Below are 21,696 nucleotides of genomic sequence, written 5' to 3' on the forward strand. Positions count from 1 at the left end.
ACGCAAGTGAAGAGATTCCGCATTACGTCATCGCGAAGGCCACATACAGGAGGCAAGTGCTGCCTTGTGTGCACCTCTGCCAGTACGCTACCCGAAAATTTCCACTACACGAACAAGCGTTTGAGGGAGAGCGGCACCAGAAACGGCCGCTTCATGCAGTGATGCAGCCCCTAACGCCAAAGAAATCCTGATCGAACCACAGGACACAACCGGCTGTCGGCTTGCCTGGACGGAAAACAATGATGTTGCACGACTTGCCTCGAAATACATTCTGGTAAGTCCTGTGCAAGTGCGCTGCTGCTGCAGCTGCTGGAGGCTGGCAAGCGGCGGAGCAGCGACCTTAACCTACTTTGCTACTCTGGGTGAAATGAGTTTTACGATCTAGTTGCAGTGATAAAAAAAACAAAAAAACGGGGTTGTGCCGTCATTAAAAACACGAGAAAGGGAGTCGTGTTTTGAATGAGATGTTTCTGTAACAATGAGATCTTTGTCTCTCGTAAACACAGGTGTCTCTGACGTGACAGGTGATGCCTGAGCTGAGTATGTAGCTCAAGGTGCCTGTTGCCTTTCTTGCTGCCCTTTTGATTTGCTGTTGAGGAATTTTCATGTGTTTAATGCTGTTCAGAGAGGGTAAAGGGACATTGGCTATTCCCAGGAGTATATCTCTATTCAGGCTTGTAATTGAAATGGAAATGCAATTCTGTTTTTGTTATCACAGGCAGCACTGTATTTCTTCCATTATTATTTCCTATTTTTTTATGATGTGTTCAACATTTACCCCTTAAAGTTTGTCCTAAGAACTCATCATGAGTGTTGCAAACAAAACCACAGCACCAGCAACGGCACATTTGCAGCCACACTCTCTTAAAGTTTTGGCCTTTTTGCAGCTGAAACCATGGTGATCATCAGCAGGGGACACATAGAGCACAGGGCCTAGCAGACATCCCCAGCTGGTACCAGACAGGAAGAGAAAACTGTCTCACTTACACCTACCCTAAAGCACAGCATCACCGGCTCAGCTGAACTCTATCTGATTAACCTTAAGTCAATGGCACAGCCTTTTGATTCCCGTCCGGAGACGGGATTGGGATGCCAGTGTAGTTAATAGTCTCGTCATGTTAAAAATAACTCCAGCCAATCAGTGCTAACAGCTGCGATGTACTGTATCGAGCCGGCCAAACACATGATTGAGCTGTAACTCGAGTAAGTGTTTGTGTTTGGAAATGTTGCAATCCGTTTACGGAGGAGAATAAACTAACACTACTGTCCTCTATGTTCTATTCAGCTGCTGCAGAAATAGACTCATAATGTAAACAACTGACTAATATGGCTTTTTTTTTTATTTTGCTGCTGGGCTAATATTAAGTTGAATATTCAGCCAGCAGAAGTCAGTACAAAATTAAAAATGACAAAATTCTATGAGAACCTTGGTTTGGCTTTTGGCATCCCTACAAGTCTCAGCTCGAATGTTAAAGTTTTATGATGATTTGTTCTTTTAAGGGCAGTTATTTTCTAATGCTGCCAGTGTGACAGTGCCCCAGGGAGAGAGTAATGTTTGCTGGGTCCATGCCAGAAAGGAGGTTTGGGGTCTGCAACTAGAGAGCCAGTAAAGCTGTTCAAGAATGTGGAGCCTTCTCATTTGTAGTTAAAGATAGAGGCAGCACAGGCTGTGTCCTAGCTGACAGTTTCTAATTTCAGATATCTTCAGGCAGCCTCATGTGTTTGGGATGCTTTTGTTGTAATGTTTCCTTTTTTAGGAGGGAGTTTGTGTAGTGTACCTGTGGCTCTATAGAAGGACAACGTGGTGTGGCTTTAACTTAACTAAGGCACAGAGAAGGAATATGACCATGGTGCTCTATGAGAGGTATGTTGATCAGCTTGTTCCCTTCACCATTGTACATTGCATCGGCTGTGCTGGTTTAATATCTGCTCTTGCAATAGATTGTATCTATCTCAGTTATTTCCGACACTGAAAAACAGAGTGCAGAAGGTCACATAGCCGGCTCTCAGGATGTTTGCTTGCGATGAGGAAAGGATATCAACGTGAATCTATAAAACAGTGTATCTTTACTCCTTTATACTCACTCTCTGCTTAAATGATGAATGGGCTTGCATTCCCATTACTTTCAAGATGACATTGGACTTCTTGCTGCCAGTAAGGCACTTCCTGATGTCGGTGTATTCATCATTGCCTTAGAACTGAAGCAACGTGTATTTTTTTTCCGAAAGGGAATTCAATTGAAGCCGTAAATGCAGCTAAATGTTATGGTTAAGTGAATCTTGTGTCGTGCTTTATCATGATCATTTACCATTTACAATTATTTATTGTTATTTTTTCTGTAGTAGTGTACTGCTAGTGTCATTGCACTGATTCAGTCATTCCAAGTTGACCTATTAGCCTAATCGTTTCACTCTTTAACTGGATTTGGAAGATTCCTAAAGCTCCATAATTGACTGCCTTTACTTCCTGGAATCAGAGGAAGGATCACAAAGAGTAAAAAAAGAAAAAAGAAAAAGGATGCTGTTGTTTGCTTTTTAACACTAGGCAAATTCTTATTTCCACACCATTGGTCTCTGCAGCATAATATTTGGGTCTACCAATTACTGTCAAAGTAATTTGAAATACAGTACCATGCCTGAATGATTGTCTCACAGAAAAAAGTGCCAGAATGCTTCATCCTACCAAGCGTTAAAATATAAAAGATATTAATAAGTGAAAAAACTTTTTCTACAAACTTGTCTGCAGTGGGAGGTGTGGTGTGTGCGTGTGTATGTGTGTGTTTTAGGGGGGGCTAACACTATGTTTTTATGAACGGAGCGGCTGGGATCTTTGCTGCCATGGCAACAAACCACATGACTAGGTATATTAGATTGCCTTGGACAGAGTGCAGCGAGGCATGGTGTGAGCACTCCCTCTCTTCGCTGCTCTGCCCCTTCCAAAGTCTTCTCCTTGTCTTACTTTAGTTTTTTGTGCCCCCCACCACCCACGCACACATTTCTGATAAGCACTGTAGTGTTACACATTCAATTTGCAAATGTACTTAAAATATGTGTGAGGTCAGAATGTAGCTACCAGGGCTGGATTAACTTCAGGACCCAGGGGTAAAGTCAGCTATGGGACCCTGTTCTACCACCCATTATTATATATGATTGTTGTTGCACCAGATCTCTGATCCGTTCAGATCTATCAATTCTATCAATTTAAAATAAATGCAATGCCACTAAATCCCTGCACAGAGTTTCAGTGGTTACGTAGTGCATGTAGGTGGACTTTCATACAGAAACGGGTCATAAAGTGTTGATATTTCATTGTGTATTGTTACTTTGCATCAAATAGTGCTTAGACTTTCCTACAATTCATTTCACACTGTTGACTCCATAACATCAATCAGAAACTTGACATTTGCAACGTTACAGCCTGTTGTAGTCTGTAGCTGTAAACTTAGACAAACAAACTCTGTTTACAGCACTCTCTTCAACCCAAAAACTGAAAAAATAGTCCCTGAACTTGCACCCAGTTTTTGTTGTTTTGTCTTCCTCACACACCAAGTCCTGCAGGTGCAGCCTGTGAGCGGATACACACACATCCACTAAATCACTGGTTCCCAAACTCTTTTTTCCTCAGAGCCCCCCCCCCCCCCTACTTGTATCTAAGAAAAGCTGAACCCCCTGTATTTTATAATCAGTATGCCATTATGCTGTTATTCTGAAGTCTCTTTATGATCAGGTTAACTCTTTATAGAGGACAAGTTCAAAATGTGAGACATCTTTTCCAGGGGGTTTTCTCATTTTCAGATGTGCTGGCTGGAACTTTAGCTTGACTTTATAAATATTTAGTTGCTGTTTGCACCAACCTATGTAGGTAGCATACATCTAGTTATCTAGCTAGCGTCAACTGACAAAATCTCCCAGAGACCCCCGACGTACAGAAAACTGAGACGCTGTGTTTGTCAACTTCATGGCCCTTTTTTACTAAATAAAAAGTCTTTCTTATTTTACTTTCTTAACCCTTTATCACCATGAACTGCATTTGAGCTGAGCGAGAACAAAAAGCTTAACAGGCATAGCAACAGTAACTAAGAGAGGCAGGGCTACGGGGCCACATCACTGCCAGACTTTGAACATGAAGCCTATTAAAGTCTGTGGCTGCAGGAAGCTGCCTGGTTGGTCATCTCTGTAGTAGCATCAAAAGCATTATGAAAGGGTCAGTTCTTGATAATCAAAAACTAATGTAAAGTCAAATGATATAGTTATATTGTGAGTTACAAAAAGGGATGTCTTATAGTTGTTTGACATTTATTTTACAAATAACTTTAAGACACTCTGCTATGCTTCTAAAGATGAAATTCTGTCATTCATGTTTCATAAGGGTGAAAACAGTTTACTCAGCGATTAAACAATGCTATATTTTGAACCAACTTGTCTTTTTTGAAAGCAGGTGTACACAGACTCTGACATGACTTTCTCTCCTCTTCATCAGAATGATTGAAGACTACAGTGGGAGCGGTGACAACATGGCAGATAGACGGCAACTGTTAGTGGAGATGAGTAAGTGCTCAGGGCCACAGCTTCCCAGGACTGTTTTACTCGCTCAACATAAAAATGGCAAAACTTTGACGCCAAGCAGATATTATGAGGACCATGTACACCATGTTTCCCATTATTTCACTTCCTAATACCATGTCTTAAAGTAGGCCTATTCCATACTATACAATTCTTTAAAGCTAGATTAAGTATGCCTTGTTTTCACTTGTCTGCTTATTGACATACTACCTCTGCATCAGATAATAAAATCCTCCTTTACACACTTTTATTTTATTTTTTTATAAAAAATGACAATTTGACTGTTTTATTCAGTTTCTTTATCTATTTATTTCATTACATATTTTAGCTAATGTGTATCATTTATTGTTGTCTGTGCATCATTGTTTTTTCATTTCTTTTATGTTCAGGCTGCTCCAAACCATTTGCTCCTAGAGGTATTAATAACGTTGTTTGAATTTAATTGTATGTGCATCAAAACCCTCTCCCTCCAGAGTAACATTATCCATGGACCAGTCTTGACATTTTTGATGTTATTAAATAACCAGTAATTCCTCCTCAGGGGCTCAAGATTTGGATTCCATACGATTATCGACGTATAGAACAGCCTGCAAACTTAGATTTGTGCAGAAGAAATGCAATCGTGAGTATGACGTACATTCAACTAAACCACTATCCTTATAATAATTATTATATATATATATATAGAATTATAATATATAACATATAATAGAACATCAAGATGTTTATATTTTGTTTTCTTTCTCTGCGTTTCAGTGCATTTAGTCGACATCTGGAATGTCATCGAGGCTTTCCGAGAGAACGGCATCAACACCATGGACCTCAACGCTGAGCTCTCTGTGGCTCGTCTAGAAGTGGTACTGTCCACCCTTTTCTACCAGCTGAACAAGCACATGCCCACCACTCACCAGATTAACTTAGATCACTCAATCAACCTGCTGCTCAACGTCCTGCTGGCATCGTATGACCCGTGAGTACTCAACACATGACAGTCTGCTGCTGGTTATGTACTTTCACACATGAGGTTGTGACATTAGACAAAGTCGTGCAAATTATGACTCTCGACTCATCTGCAAAAATAGAGTGAAAATATTAACTATTTACTTTAGAACTGTCACAACATACTGTTTGTATAAGTGTATTTTTTAAGAGATGCTAAAAGCTAAGCTAAATACTTCTAAGATGATTAGGTGTTTCCTTTTAATGTGGGCCTTTTAGTAAAAGAGTTCATCCCGTTGACAGCTGCATTTTAATTTATATGACCTTAATGTATTATTTATTGACTCGCTTTAGGGAGAGCCATGGCAAGATATCTGTCTTTGTTGTGAAGATGGCCCTCGCAACCATCTGTGGCGGGAAAATTCTGGATAAATTAAGATGTAAGCAACACAACAAATTCTTTTCATTTCTTTAATTGTGAAAAATGGAATCAAACGTACCCATTTTACCTGTAATAAATCAGCGTATTGTCTTTGTAAAGGTCATTCAGTTTGTAGTCTAAGTAATGTAATGCTTTGGAATTCTTTTTAATATAAAACGTATTACTGTTTGTATCATCTGTATCTCTGTCTGCTTAGCTTATTGTTCTAAAAAAAGAAGCAGCGCTGGTCTTGCTCATAATGGCAGGGACAACTCATTATTCATTATGTGAAGTTTATTACATAATGCAAAAAAAAAAAAAAGAATCCGTGGGAGCATTTGAATTGGCTCATGGAGAGAAAAAAAAGAGGGGCTGTGCTGCTGGTGTATTATTATAACAATTGATTAGAATAACTGCTTTCCTTTGATTTGTTTTCTCTAATAAGTGGGATAATTGTGTTGTGTAATGCTGTAATTAGCCGACTGTGGTAGCAACTGATAATTACTTTGATTCATTTGCATTGTTCCCAGATATTTTTTCACAGCTATCAGATTCTGCTGGATTAATGGTGCATTCACAGTTTGACCAGTTTCTGAGGGAGGTTCTGAAATTACCCATGGCGGTTTTCGAGGGACCTTCTTTTGGTTATACCGAACAAGCTGCGAGAGCATGCTTTACCCAGCAGGTGAGTGTGTTATTAGTGGTTCATAGGTTGTTTCGGCAATGACGTTGTTGATGACTCTGTCCTGTTAAATCTACCTCTCCTCTGCGCTGAGCGTCAACAGAAAAAGGTCTCCCTCAATACATTCCTCGATACGTTGATGTCAGACCCGCCCCCTCAGTGTCTGGTGTGGTTACCGCTCATGCATCGACTCGCCAACGTAGAGAATGGTAAGACACCACACAGAACATTTATAATCTGCTAAAAAGCTAGCAGGGCTGGGAGGATGTAAAGTTCAGCTTTGCATCATGATCTTGAATCACCACACACACAATCAGTCAAGCAGAGAGAGACAAGGAAACACACCTCCACTGAAACGATGACCCATAGGCACCTCACACCACATGTATGAGTAAGTGTGTTTGTGATGCAGTTATCACTTACATGTCAAATGCTTACACATAGTCAGCATGCTGATGTCGTACTGCCCTGTGCGTATGTCGTCAAAAATGTGAAATGATTACACATCTGTCGCTAAACTAATGGAAATTAATTCTCCACTCTATGCAATGTGCTCAATATCTGGGTTTTACAATAACAGCTGTTTGTGTGCATGTGTTTGTCCATCTGTGTGCGTGCGTGTGTGTGTCTGACCCCTCCTCTCCTCCCGCAGTCTTTCACCCGGTCGAGTGCTCCTACTGCCACACTGAGAGTATGATGGGCTTCCGCTACCGCTGCCAGCAATGTCATAATTACCAGCTCTGTCAGGACTGCTTCTGGAGGGGGCATGCCAGTGGTCCCCATAGCAACCAGCACCAAATGAAGGAGTATACGTCATGGGTAAGGAGAGGAGAAGAGAGAGGGAGAGGGAGGAGGGGGGGGGGGGGTAGGCTGAGGGAGGTGTGTCTCCTGTGGACCACTCGTTGTGGCTATTTTTGCTCTGATACAAATCAGTGTACAGGAGGACGCAGCCTGTTTAATGCAGGTGAGAGTATTGATGTAATGTTGTCATGCGTTTCAAAAAGAAATTAGTGTCATTGTGTAGGCAGAATTGGCTCCTCATTGTTGTGTTTGTTTCCCAGAAATCCCCTGCTAAGAAGTTATCCCATGCCCTCAGTAAGTCACTGAGCTGTGCTTCCAGCAGAGAGCCTCTTCACCCAATGTTTCCTGAAATGCCAGAGAAACCTCTCAATCTAGCGCACATTGTGTAAGTTAGCTTTATTATCTTTTACAATAATATAACAGAGCAATCCAATAATGCATTCCTCCTTTGACTCCTTCAAATGTTTGATTATGTCCCTCAGCTGATAATTATCCTGTTGCTGCCTCTGTGTCTGAAGTGATTCTAGTCAATCTCATAGGTCAACTGATCAATGAGGCTTAATTGTAGCCTTGGGAATGACTGTATCCTGCAACACAGCTGCTACCTTTTCCCAGACCCGACTGATGTCATTATTTCATGAATAATAAAACAAAAGCCTACGCGAGCATACACTCTGTGGGACTCTGGCGTGGTTAATTCAAAATGTATAGAAATAGTATTTAAATCAAGTATAGGTACTAAAGCCTACTTATGGTACAAAAAAACGCCCTCATATTGACAAACAAATTTGAAATTCTTTTATAAAATATATCTTCTTTAATAACCTTCATAAGCCGAGGAAGTCCATTTATTGCAGACAGTTTTGTAGAGCTGAATGTGGACTGACCAATCATGGAGTTTTGAATGTTGACCACACTCAGGTCTATGTTAGGGTAATTTAATTTGCGAGATGTAATTAATACAGATCCGAATGTCTTTGATCGAAGTTGATAGCAACCAATGATATTTTCTTGTATATTTATGATTTATTTTCCTTCTTTTGTTACTTTAAATCTTTTGATTTAAAAAAATATATATTTAGTGTAGTTGTTGCAATGTCGGATAAATTATAATACATTTTCATTCCCTTTCTTGTTCTGTACTTTCCTCAGAGATACGTGGTGAGTTTGTTTGATTTTTTAACACATGATAAAATGTGTCCTTTCTGTTAGTGTAGATTTAAAAAGTTTATAATCTACTAATCATTTACAGTGTAGTCAAGTCCCACCCCACCTAGTGTACTGACATATATTATATATTTTTTTACAGCTTGTGTAAATACTGCAGAACTCTACCTCATGTAAATGATTCATGTTACATAATTACATATTTATTATTAATTTTTTGCAGTACTCACCCCTGCATCTTATTTAGCCTTGTATATATTAGTCTTTTTGCTTATATTATGTTTATATTTAATGTTATACTTGTTGTACACTGAGAGCACAGTACTGAAGACAAATTCCTTGTGTGTAAGCATACATGGCCAATAATCTACTAATCATTTACAGTGTAGTTAAGTCCCATCCTCCTCACTATTTTTTATTTTACAATCTCACTGTTTTGTGTCAGTTCATGGATTCATCCCTGTTCATATTGCATGTTCTCATTGTTTACCCCACCCTGCATACTGTAACTATATCTGACTTTTTTTCCCCACGTCCTGATAAAATGCAGAAAAATCAGTGAAAATAATGTTGCAGTAAATCCATAACATTAAAGGAATAATTGACAAAAGGAGAAGGCAGGGCCATTTTCTGTCTCCTTAATATAATAAATAATAATAAAGTTCTTCGTTTTTTAACTGAGAAAGAAAATGTTTGTTTCCTCTCCAGGCCACCAAGACCAATGAATTTCACCAATGACTACGCACTCTCCCACTCCATGCCAACATCAGGGAACCCTTACTCCACCAAAAAGTGAGTGAACATCCGTAACAATGGATGCCCTGGATTTTAAAGCAGATCCTTTCAATTTGCCAAACTCCCGCAAGGACTTATGTCCCGCAGGGTCTGTGACCCACACTGTCTTTGAACTTCCTTGCCTTTACTTTCAAGAGTGTGTGCCGACTGCGTGTGTGTGAACGTGTATGTGTGTGTAAACATTTATGTATCGCTGTGCTGTTTGTCTTTTCTCTCTGTTTTTTGGTTTTCTTGTGCTGAATGTAAAAAAGTTTGCCTTACAGCAGGAATAATGATGTTGAAATAAGAAAGCCCCTGACTGGGGCAGCTCCTCATCTGTTGAAAGGTAAAGGGTAAGTGCCGTAGGTGTGCACATGATTATGTCTCTGTAGTTGAATAGCATGTGTGAACTAATATGGATAATAATCATAGGGCATTGACTAGAAATGCTAATCATCCTCAGGAAACTATTAGAAAACCACATTTCGTCTGGAGGGTTTACACTGTTGTGCTCAAGGGGCCATTATAAAGACACTAAATTAGTAAGAGCCAAAATGATCATTTGCAAATATGCTTCAGCGTCTATAACAACCTCCTCGTGTAAAAAACAACTGTTTCTAATATGAGACTCTTTGGCCCTCAATCCCTTCAAGGCTGTAGCAGTTAAACACTTAAGTTTTCACAGATCTTTGTTTATTATGTCAATACATTTTCTTTGCGGTGATTAGTGTTAAAGAAAAACAAGTTGCTCGTTATGTTGAAGATAGCAGTCGTTTTTATCCTGACCTCTCTATAAAAGGGCCCCTTTGGTCCCCTGCACTTGTTGAAGAAAGTGTTTCTTTAGGGAACACTAGTCTCTTTCATAACTCTACCTTACAGGACAACATACGAGTGTGATGACCGAGTGATGTTCTTTACAGTGTTATCTAGGTGCGCTGATACTGTTTGTAGAGGCTGAGATCATATCAAGTAACACATGGGGCATTCAGGTGGTGTGTGTTTTCTGAGTGAACCTGACTACATTTCTAAACGTATGAGTTGTTATAATGGGATTGTTCATTTCGGCTAGGGCAGATGCAGTCAATATAGACACACTTGAAAACAGCTATCCAATGCAAAGGTTTATGGAGGCTGCAAAGTTACAACAACACTTATCCAGTAAAGGCTTTTCCTTAAGTCAAACAATTCAAAAAAGCCGAGAGCGTTTTGGTTATTTATTATGGCAGCTCAGACAAATTTTGGCTCGAGAGTGTTAAGACTCAATACTACAGAAATATCCTTACCTTTAGTCCCTTACTCCTGATGAAATTCAAATAACCTTTCATTTATCACAATGCAAACAAAATCCCTCAAGTAAATGTCTGTGTCATGTAAGCGTTTCTGCTAATGCTTCACCAGTGATTTTTAGCTTGACAGTGGGTGTAATGATTAAGTTGGGAAGGAGTTAGTCATACACTGGTCGCAAACCCACAGATTATTTTTGGCTCAGCATAAGAAAATTATTTGAACATCTTTATGCTAACAGATTTGTTTATTCTATATCGTTATTTATTTATTAGTCACTCTTTCATTTTAGGATGTGTTTTTGGGCTTTTTTTAGGCCTTTATTGGAGAGTGGTCACAGGTTGGATTTGAGCCCGGGCTACAACCTCTGTACATGGGGTGTGCAAGCTTACCACTTGGCCCTTTTATTCACTTTTGCCAGGGGAGTATCTGCCTGGCACCAAATACATGTAGCTAATAGACAAAATAAAGGACTAGCTAGCTGGTGAACATAGCAGAGAATTTAGCAAAAGCCAAATAAATCCCTAGAGTTGGTCGAGGATGCAAAACCAAGCCAAAAACAAAAAGCAGTGGTCATTCCAGATGGACAGAAATACAAAAGATGGGTCAGCTAATGTTGCTCTGTATCTCTGCTGGATGTGTTGTGAGCCACAGTTGGACTAACATCAAAAAAAAGATTGTGCTTCTGTAGACTTGTCGAGGGCTGGACTAGTAGAATAGTAAAATTACTTTCTATTATTTTTTTATTTTTTATTACTTTCATTATTTTTAATAATAGAGAACAGAGTGCTTGATGCTTGTAGAGTGTAAACAGTGCATGAAGCTAGCAGACTTTCTTTCCGGGCATGTCCTTAATCGTGCTCTTAGCCTTCATCTGCAGTGTCTCTCCCTAACATAATAAGGCCTTGTTTCTCTCTAGTCAGCCATGAATGGCAGCTTTTCAGGCACTCTCCTCCTCCTCCTCTCTTTTGTTGCCCTCTCTCCTTTTGTCTCTCTCTTTGTCCCTCTATTGTCACCTGTGTAATGTCATGTTTTATGTCTTGTGAAACCCTGCACTGTTCCAGGTTGAACTACAACCTCGACGTTGCTGATAGACTTTCTGACGAACATGCTCTGATTGGCTTCTATGTGAATCTACTCCAAAACAACCCCAACACATGGTTAGTTGGTGTGGTGCTGTGTTTGCCAAACACCAGTGGAAACTATGTGCTCTGCTGAACTGCCACTTTAAAATCCTTCCTCCTAACCCAACTTTATTCTGAGCCCCAACACTTCATGCTCTGTTTTATCGGGAAAAAAGGCTAAGATAAATTTCCCCCCCCAAAAAAGTAAGCTTGTTTCTTTTTTAGCCATTAAAACAGCTTTTAAGTACCTGTATATGAAATGCACAGATTCAGTTCAAGGAAATGTTTCCAGTGTGACATGTACTGTACTTGTGGTATTAGTCATAAAATATATATAAAAGAAGAAAAGCAAGTAGATTGCTATTTGTCACATTAAACTTATATGAAAATTCTTTGGGTAAGTAATTTGTTTATTTAGCGTTGTGATGGAGACCGTATTTTGAAGACAGGATGGAACAGCTTTAAAGTGAGGGATGGGCCAATACAGCTAACAGTAGTGTAGCTTGGTGAGCAAGGCGCTGTGTCATAGAAACATCGATATTAACGTGATACTTATTAATGTTAAGAAAAAGGCTTAAAACAATATTTAATGACTGAAAAAAATGTCACATTCTAAAGTTGAATCTGCTGTATCATTCATTTCATGTTTTGTGTTGTTGTTTGTTTTACTATAAACCAGACAATAATTTATAAAATGAACATCATGATTTAGTGAAAAAGGCTAGTAAACAGTGAATGATAGACATTTATAAACAATATATATTATAACAATCATAGGAGTCTCCCTGCTGGCCATTAGAAAAAAAAAGTCAGTTTTGAGGCATTTCCACATAAACTACACTTTCCACACCACGGAGGCACTTTCCAGTCTGTTATACAATATATGAACAACACTGATATGTATACTGGCATATTTATCACTAGATTTGTCAGCATATTTTCTCCTCTTTCTAAACATTGTTGCTTATTACCTCACCTTAAAGCATCAGAAAAATGTTTTTTTTTGTGTGTTTGCTCTAATATGCTTGAGTGTGTGGTATAATGTGTGTTTAATTTTCATATATCCGATTGTCTTCCTCGAGTCTATAAGAGACCCTGTGGAACCTGACCATGTCTGTCTACGTTTGAGTGCTTTATGATATGTGTCTTTGAAAAAATGAAACCGTATTTTTTGGTGATCAAAGTGTACAGGCCATTGGTTCCCAACCTGAGAGGGGCCGAAAATCATGATAATAAACCTACTGGACAAGTTGAACAAATATATTTTGGTAAGAAAAACAGTGTGTGCAGGCCTATTCTGTTGGGATCCATAAAAACAATTAAAATGTAGCTTAATTTTAAACTATATATTAATGTATCATCATTTTTGGGGTGGGGTGGGGGGGCTCAGCTTTTCATTTATACAAGGGGCCCCATGGAAAAACAAAGGTTGGGAAACAGTGGTGTAGGCTTCCCTCCTGGCTGTTTAATACAAAGCAAATGAAATTAACTTCACCTCCCCTTAACATAATAACCAATCTGCATTCTTGCTTTTGAGGTTTTTCCAGTAGCTTACCGTAATTAGTCGGCCTCAAGTGTAAAACTTTCAAAGCTTTTCTGGCAAAGAACTAATCTGACTTCTGAACACACTAAACTTTGATGGAATTTTTACTGCATTCTTTCCTTTATCTGCGTTGCTGTATAGCTACTGTTTCATGTTCTGATTCCCATCTTTGTTTTCCTCCTGATCAGTTTGCTGGAGAGCAGTAACCATCAGGATGAAGAGCACAGCCTCATCGCCCGCTATGCTGCTAGACTGGCTGCTGATGCTGCGGTGAGATTTACTGTAAATAAAAAATGTATTGCACATGATAAAGATGATGAAGTGGCACTTTTCGCTGCAAAAAAACTGTCATTGATGAGAAGGTGATGGATATATGTACAGGTAGAGATCATTTCTAACACAACTAACACATAAGCTCATATTTGGATCGGGTCTTGATGGATGGCTGGTTACTTGTCTGTTATTTCCCCCAAGTGAGATCTGAGATAAAGTAGTGGATGACATCATCCTGAGGTTCATCCGAGTCACGTGATGTCTCTTGCTTGGTTTCACCGGCAGGCTCAGCAGCAGAGGATCCCCACAGACCTCCCATTCTCTCTTGATGCCAACAAACAGCAGAGGCAGCTCATCGCTGAGCTCGAGAGCAAAAACAGGTTAGGGACCACTGATTTGTTGATATTCTTTAGTTGTTGTTTTTTGTCGGTCTCTACTTTTCTTGTCAAACTCCACAAGAAGAAATTCAGCTTGACAGAAAACAGAGTCCTAGGGGCTCATTTATCAACAGTGCGTAAGCGCGGTTCTGTGCGTAATGTGTGCGTAAGAACATTCCCAGGCAAAGAGTGGGATTTATCAACTTGTACTTTTACTTAGAAATGTGTGTAAATATAAGCACAGCTCTGAGCATGCTTACGCACAGAATCTAACGGTAGAACATTGAAAGAACTACGAGTGTCACAGCACGCCAGAATCAATCTCAACGTAGATGCATGTTCCAAGTTTTCTTTAATTAAAAACCCCAAATAAGTGATTTTATCTAGTTTGAAACAGATGTGTTGCCTTAATTTGTTCCAAAACCTCAAAAAGACCGACGTGACAGGCGTTTGAAATGTTGGCTCGTTTTGCCTTTAGATGATTTGGCGAACCGTGCGCTCCGCAGTAAGGGTTTTTCAAAAGAGCGCACTGATCTGTTTGGTCCAGCCTGTCCTCTTGTGAGAGCGTCACTGAGCGTCACTGATTTTTTTTCCCAGAGAGAGCTTTGCCCCCTATGACGCTGTAAATGCACCGTTCTTGTGTGAAATTTTGGAGTATTCTATTATCTGTCAGCTGCAAATGCTTCTCGCTTTTGTGCCGCGATGCGTTTTATTTTTTGCACTGAGCTTAATCTGAAACTTCATCTTCATGTTTTCTCATGCAGCATTTGTTCTTTTGTGAGTAACTTCGACTAAGTGAAAACACTAACAGCCTAATTTAATTGGGTCACTTAGCGGAAGAGTTACTAACCTTACTTTATTTATTTATTACAAATTTTTATTCAACCTCATCCACTTCCATTTCTGTTATGAAGCTCCCTTTCTTTGCTCTTGTATTATTCCGCCGAGGAAAATATGTTCACGTTTGCAGAAATTAATATTTAAAAGTATGTTTTCAATGATGTTAAATCAACTGAAAATAAGGTGTATGTATTTGTTAGCTTTGAATGAGCTCTACATATCTACAGAATGCGTGGGTCACTGAGATGGAAATATTTCTTATATAAAGTAGCCCAGAATAGTTAACACACCCATATCTTCCATTGACCCTGGGCCATGTGGACAAACTATATCTATAATATAGCCTGGTATTGTAGTTATGTATATTTGTCTCTGTTCCAGAGAAATCTTGCAGGAAATCCAGCGGTTGCGCCTTCAGCATGAAGAGGCTTCCCAGCCACCTCCTGACAAGGGCCAACATAACCCCACCCTGCTGGCTGAGCTACGACTTCTCAGGTAGCTCTGCCTACTTAAACCCCCCCTGTGTGTTTATAATGGACATTTTTGCTGACGCTGCATTAAAACGTAGTATTAAAACGTAGCCCACCTTTTTTTGGTCAGATGTACAACTTATGTTAGAGTCTAAAGACGCCTATCCACTTTTCTTTTGGCACTATAGACCGGACTTGATGGTTTCATCACTTGTTTCCTTTGTTAGGCAACGCAAAGATGAGCTTGAACAAAGAATGTCTACTCTGCAGGAGAGTCGCAGGGAACTCATGGTGCAGCTGGAGCAGCTAATGATGCTTCTCAAGGTACTGCAGACGTGCCTTTCATCTCTTTGACTTCACAGTGCTCAAAGACAGTACGCCTTCTATAATTACAAAAGAAACGCACTGTTTGTTTCCTGTAGGTAACAGTGAGGTTCAGCTAGATTACAGTTTTTACTTCTTTACTCTAAACAGGCGGTAAACAAAACAGATGAAGGATTTACGTCACCTTTTTTTCCAACAATGTTTGTACCAGGATTTTTTTTTCTAGCAGTAGGTGATAACTCAGCTACGACTAAGAAAAAGCTACACTTTACAGCTCAGGAAACGTGTTAGAAATGACACAACATGTCCATTAGAGGGCACACAGCTGTTCAAGTAATGCCCTGTTGAGGCTTATATGTCGTCTTTTGAGGGGTCAAACCAATATAATTGATCATTTTGACCTTCGGATAAAATATCTGATTATGTGTGTTTGTCAACTGATTAAAAATAAGATACATTAGCCTGTTTAGCTCCAGCATTAAAAAAATATAATAGATGTATACAAACCTTACACACCTTTTGGGAATATCGCATTATTAAGTTGGTGACGAGTGTAAGTCCTGTTTAAAGATGTAACTGTTTCAGTTTTTTGTGACATGTTTTTTTTGCATATTCTAAATTAAGAATAGTCCCCTCTAATATTTTTGCAAATGATATTATATATACTCCAAATTAGATGTGTTATGCCAAGGTTTCTCCCCCTGCCATACAGTCGATTATGCTCCATTGTACCTTGTAAAACAACATGTCTATTCTACTGTGAGGAGGATAACCTTTGGTGCGAGAATATCTTCTGCATTGAACAAGACAGGAGTTTCTTAAAGCCTACATAAACTGATTACCATACTGGCTTAAGTGTAGAGGATATCAATCTAATTAGACTGAAAGGATCAATGTTAATCCATTAAATTTGCATGAGGAGGCCACATGCTTGTCACGTCCTGAAGGAAACACTGATTGGATTCTTTCTAGAAATGCTTAAAAGCCATGACAATATTGTTTTTTTTCAGCTGGAGGAAGAACGGAGAGAAGCTGTAAGTGTGAAACTGTGGAGAACAAAGACACTAACACTTGAATTGCACGTTTGAAGACAGCTAGACAGCTATTTCTTCTGTTTTGGTTTTGTGATGGTATTAGGAACAGTTTTTTCGGGTGAAATATCTGCATGTTAGGTACTGAAAAAGTTCTAACAAGACTGTAATCGCATCTTAATGACTCCATATGCCGTACATTTCTAGCATGTTTCCAGTGTTTGTTACACACAAGGCTATTATGGCGTCCTTTTGGGACAAATTAGCTTCTCTGTTGAGGAAGAAAAATATTGAACTGGATTGTTTGTGGCTGTTTTTTGGGGTTTGAGTTCTCTGCTGTGAATTAAGCTTAAAATGAAAAGGCATACTTGTTGCTCTGCTCTTGGAAGGTTTGCTTTGATGGGAAACCCTTTTATCCAGAATATATTTTATGCTTCAGCTTTCTCTGTTAACAATGCCCGCACAGTGGCGCTTGTTAACACTAAAACTGTCTGTATGTGTTGCAGACTCAGGGTCCAGGCTCTCCACGCTCTTCCCCTAGCCACACCATCAGCCGACCGATCCCCACACCAATTCAATCCAACTCTGCTGTCACAACCCCAACGCACACACCTCAGGATTCACTGATGGGCGTGGGAGGGGATGTTCAGGAGGCCTTCGCTCAGGGTAACGCAGTCACATTCAGAAGCATGCAATGGCTTATGTATATGGCGTTCCAAAATATAATTGGAAGTTGTTTTTAATTCACATTTTAAAACTAGCTTTTTTTTTTTTTTTTGCATTTTTCCAAAGGTCCAAGGAGAAATTTGAGAAACGACTTACTCATTGCAGCTGACTCCATCACCAACACAATGTCATCACTGGTCAAAGAACTCAACTCAGGTAAAAAAATAAAATAAAATAAATAAACTTTTACTTTAATATCCTTATATTTACAAAAGAGCCGTTTTAAATTGTGTTTTGTTTTACAGAAGGTGGAAGCGAGACTGACAGCAATGTGGATTCAGACTATGGACGCGGCGACCTTTTGGCCACTAACTCCTCAGATCCTCTATTCACATTTAAACCAAGGTACTTATCACAATCATTGTAGAAGTGAACTTGAACGGCAGCCCAGGTTCAAATTGGACCTGTGGCTACTTTCCTGCATGTCATTCCCTGCTGTCTCTCTCTCTCTCTCTCTCCGGTTTTTAACTCTATCAACTGTCCTGTCTCTAAATATAAGCGTTAAAAGCCCAAAAATAAACCTTAAAAAAAAGGAGTGAACTAAAACAGTTTCAAATGACTGTCACCCTTTAACATTAAAAACACTTTCAAGGCTCCTTCATTCATATCACTTATCCTAATATATTTATGGCACATTTGTTTGACATGTAAAAAAAAATTGAAGTGGAGAAAGAGAAAATATTTTTGTTATCTATCTTGTATCTTGTAATAAATTACTTTAGGGCACAAGTATAATGTGTTTTCTTATTTATTCTCTTTTTTTATTCATGCAGTCTGGGGATTTAAATTAATAAATGCTGACATGAAACTATTTCTTTTATAAGCGCAGATATATGTGGCAAAGATACTCATATCAGTTATTTTCCTACATTTCTGTGAACTCCTTATTTAAAAACATGTGTTGCAAGATGTTGTTGCAAGAGGTTAAATGTCACTGTTGGTTACAGTACCTCTACTTTGCAGTAACACCTCAGATCCTGTGTCTTGATTTACACTGCCATCTGTCTGTCATAGGAGTCACAGTGTTACACAGGAGAGCTTTGAGAACGACCTGGAGCAGCAGCTGGAGGACGAGCTCACGCTGGAGGAGATGATGGAGCACAGGCAGGAACCGGACAAAACTTGCATGGTGAGTTCAAGCTTTCCACGGCTTTACTGGAGGAAGAAGGAGACATGTTGTGTATTTCAAGAAGTACAACTTCTGCTTATTCTAACATGCTGTCTGCATGTGTGTTTGTTTGTTGTATTCCAACTGTGATACAGGTGACTCTGCAGCAGTAACCGTGTGAGTCCATGTCACTGGTAAGTGTCTGAGACTTGGATAGACTCTTTATGATCCACACTCACAGTGGATTTATAAATGTGAACATTCAAAACGATGTTGACAACAATGCAAAGATGTAGCGCTCAAAATAACTGAGTGCTAAACCTAGCTTCAAAATAAAATAAAGATAAAGATCAACTTTATTGATCCCCCATGGGGGAAATTTTTGAATATCAGTTGAATATGCACAATCCATTGGTTTCCAGCATGCATGCAACCAGAAAACAGTGAATAATAAGCCTTTTCCTCCTTGACAATCATGTTTGCAATCATATCCACATACTAGTATTCAGTTTTACCCTAGTTTTGATCGAATTAAGGATAAGAAATGTACATGTATTCTCACTGACGCAGTGTCCAGGTTTTAAATAAGACCAGGTTGATCAGTTGTTTGGTTTTTGAGCTCATTAGTGACTTTATGGATGCAGTTGTCAATCTGTCTGTCTGTCCACCAGTCTAGTCCAAACTGATATGCAATTCATACAATATCTATGTGAATATTCAGCTATCATCAACAATTACTGTAACATGTAAATGTAGTCATGGAGAACAAACCAGAGTCATAAGGAAAATGTTTACGGAGGTGACAAATCAAATGATCTCATCTACCTTCCTACAACATGATTTTTTGAGTCAACAGTGGAGACTTGAGGTCCATCAGAAACGATACAGGTTTAAATCACTACCACACAAGTTTAATTTTTACACACCATGTCCCCTTATTACGCAGTCTACGGTCAGTACAGAGTCAGACTTTAAATTAATTAATTATACACAGTGAAGCTAAACCATGACCTGTAGGCTGTAGCTTCCTTACACAAACTACCAGAACTATTTCGAGCTGTCATATCATAGCATACACCATTGTATGTGTTAGCCACTGCCCGGTACAAGCTCACAAACAACACAAAAATTCACACTACATTTACCATTTTATTACATCTATTCTCGTGCATGGGAGACTCCTCACCTGGGGCCGGCAGGTCAGAGGTAAGACCATGGGTCAGATCCATACATTTTAATTACAGTCTATGGTCAGACCCCAGACCTTTTGGCTAACTCCCCAGTTCCGCCCAACATTTCCTGCAAAGCTAGCAGTGTTCACGCGCACTGACGCGAGTAGCAGTGGTGGTCTGATGGTGAGAAATTGGATGTGCTTTTACACAGTAAAACAGTGTTAAGCTGTTTTTACATGTTGCAAAAATGTGCCTGGAGGAGAGCTTTCATCATGTCAGCAAAACTTTAACAGGATACATATAAATAAATAATTACTTTCATTGCACAAAAAACACATTTGGGTTTCTGGCTAATGAGGCTCATCTAAGTGTTCAACATAAAAATATGATGTCTACATGTATAAGCGTGATTGTTGGAATATGCTTTGGCTATTTGAACTCAATGATGAAAGCAGATTACTGTCCTAACCTACTTTTAAGTGTTGACTTTTTTTACACTAAGATGTTAGTAATATGTTCTGTATTATCAACAGGTGAGCAGTATAAAAAGCAACAATAGTAGAAGACACTGGAAGAGACATCACTGGGCCTACAGTACAGAGCACTGAAGATATGAAGAATTCAAGTTTAATAAATGGCTGAATCCAACCATAGAATACATTTATGTAAAGATATATTTTTTAACCAACCACATATTGAAGGTAATACTGTGAGCTGATGTAAAGAGATTCATTAGTGAGCTGTCTATTATACCACTGGTGCCATAAAAACCACATGACTTTGAGGAATTACTTCTTGATTATTAGCCTTTTTATATGAGTTGTCAAGCAAATGTTAGTACTTCAGTGTAAGTACAGGGTGGCAAACATGATTCAAATCACAGTTTAAAATTATTTTGTTTTATGACAGTGAAACAATGCAGGTTTAAATATTAATTTTGGTCATCTGATACAAGTTGGGATTGAAGATTTAGATGATAAAACTGCAATATTTTGTAAATGTCTAACTCAGACAGATTTTACCACTGTTCCATTTAGATTTCTTACCGTTGCTGTTGTGTGGCTTTTGTATTGTTTTTGACTTGTTTTTGGAGCAGGCCATCAGACATATTTGTTTTAGGCCATTTGATACACTAATATTAAAAATGCACACTGCCTTATAGCTGTCTGAATGACCTCTTAAGAGAGCTCATTCAAGCTGCAATGCAGCATGTAGCTCAACAAAACAACTGTTCAGAAGCATCGCTCATTGAATTCATTGGAAAAGTGAGGTTTAACTCATTAAATCCGATGCTATGAAGTCATCATGTCTGAGAGGGATTTAATTAACATACATGTACACTGTCTATATATAACATGAATTCAATATCAATTACAGATGGATTTGTTCTATATGTTACACACAATTCCTAATGTATCAAATTCAAGAGTTTACAATGGTAAGAGCATTGTGTTTTACCATGGGTTGTTGATCAATTAAAGTTTGACCACAGGTTATCTGCCATTTTTCATTTGTTAGCACCAATGCTCTCACACAGAAACTCCTGTGTGTATTGCACACCATCACACACTCTTGATGTACTTTCTGAGTGCGCGTGAACCTTAACTCAGTCACTTTGAGAAAAGTGGCAAGCCAATCTAAAAAGTATAAATGTGTGAAATATATCTAGTTTGATTTTTGAGCAAGTTCATAGCAGTGATTTTGCATGGTGGTGATGCATAATAAAGTGGTGACACAATATTACAATTTTGCCTATGAACTCCTTTTCTTTTTTTTTATCCCATTCCAGAACGGCACACTTCAATTGGCTGGGTTTGGAAGAGCACATTTATTACCTGTCATAAATGCACTGTTGGCTGCCCTCAACCTATTGTCTATAATTCATCACATACACTCAACACCTGAGGTAACATAAAAACAGCCAACCTGCTTGGGGATCTGGTATTCTCATCTGAATATTAGGACGAAAATGTTCACTTCCAGCCTCAGGCATTATTATCAGCATATATCTAACTGAATAAAAAATGTTTTTAACATTGTTATTACAAGGATACTGCCTTTTAAAGCCTTTAAAAAC

At 38.9% G+C, this 21,696-nt stretch overlaps 1 protein-coding gene across 19 annotated transcripts; it reads left to right on the top strand.

Annotated features, from left to right (window-relative positions):
• Nucleotides 1–39: 39 nt before the first annotated feature.
• On the top strand, nt 40–21,365 carry dtna (dystrobrevin, alpha). Of its 19 annotated transcripts, none has more exons than XM_061044854.1 (24): nt 40–274; nt 4,481–4,548; nt 4,953–4,979; nt 5,105–5,185; nt 5,320–5,533; nt 5,857–5,942; nt 6,454–6,608; nt 6,709–6,814; nt 7,258–7,424; nt 7,667–7,791; nt 9,282–9,365; nt 9,620–9,700; nt 11,696–11,791; nt 13,487–13,568; nt 13,857–13,951; nt 15,170–15,283; nt 15,486–15,582; nt 16,593–16,616; nt 17,120–17,279; nt 17,406–17,495; nt 17,585–17,684; nt 18,354–18,468; nt 18,603–18,641; nt 20,153–21,365. In XM_061044854.1, exons 2-23 carry the CDS (start codon nt 4,482–4,484, stop codon nt 18,618–18,620), a joined length of 2,184 nt encoding a protein of 727 aa, XP_060900837.1. In that variant the 5' UTR covers nt 40–274; nt 4,481; the 3' UTR covers nt 18,621–18,641; nt 20,153–21,365. The 19 variants fall into 19 exon arrangements, 18 of the variants coding, with proteins under 18 accessions (XP_060900837.1, XP_060900839.1, XP_060900833.1 ...); XR_009674040.1 differs by lacking the exons at nt 40–274; nt 20,153–21,365 and adding exons at nt 1,654–1,864; nt 18,761–18,787 and having other exon boundaries at nt 18,603–18,719; XM_061044850.1 differs by lacking the exon at nt 40–274 and adding an exon at nt 1,655–1,864.
• Nucleotides 21,366–21,696: the final 331 nt, after the last annotated feature.

This window comes from Labrus mixtus, chromosome 8 (assembly GCF_963584025.1).
Source record: "Labrus mixtus chromosome 8, fLabMix1.1, whole genome shotgun sequence".
Taxonomy (NCBI): Eukaryota; Metazoa; Chordata; class Actinopteri; order Labriformes; family Labridae; genus Labrus; species Labrus mixtus.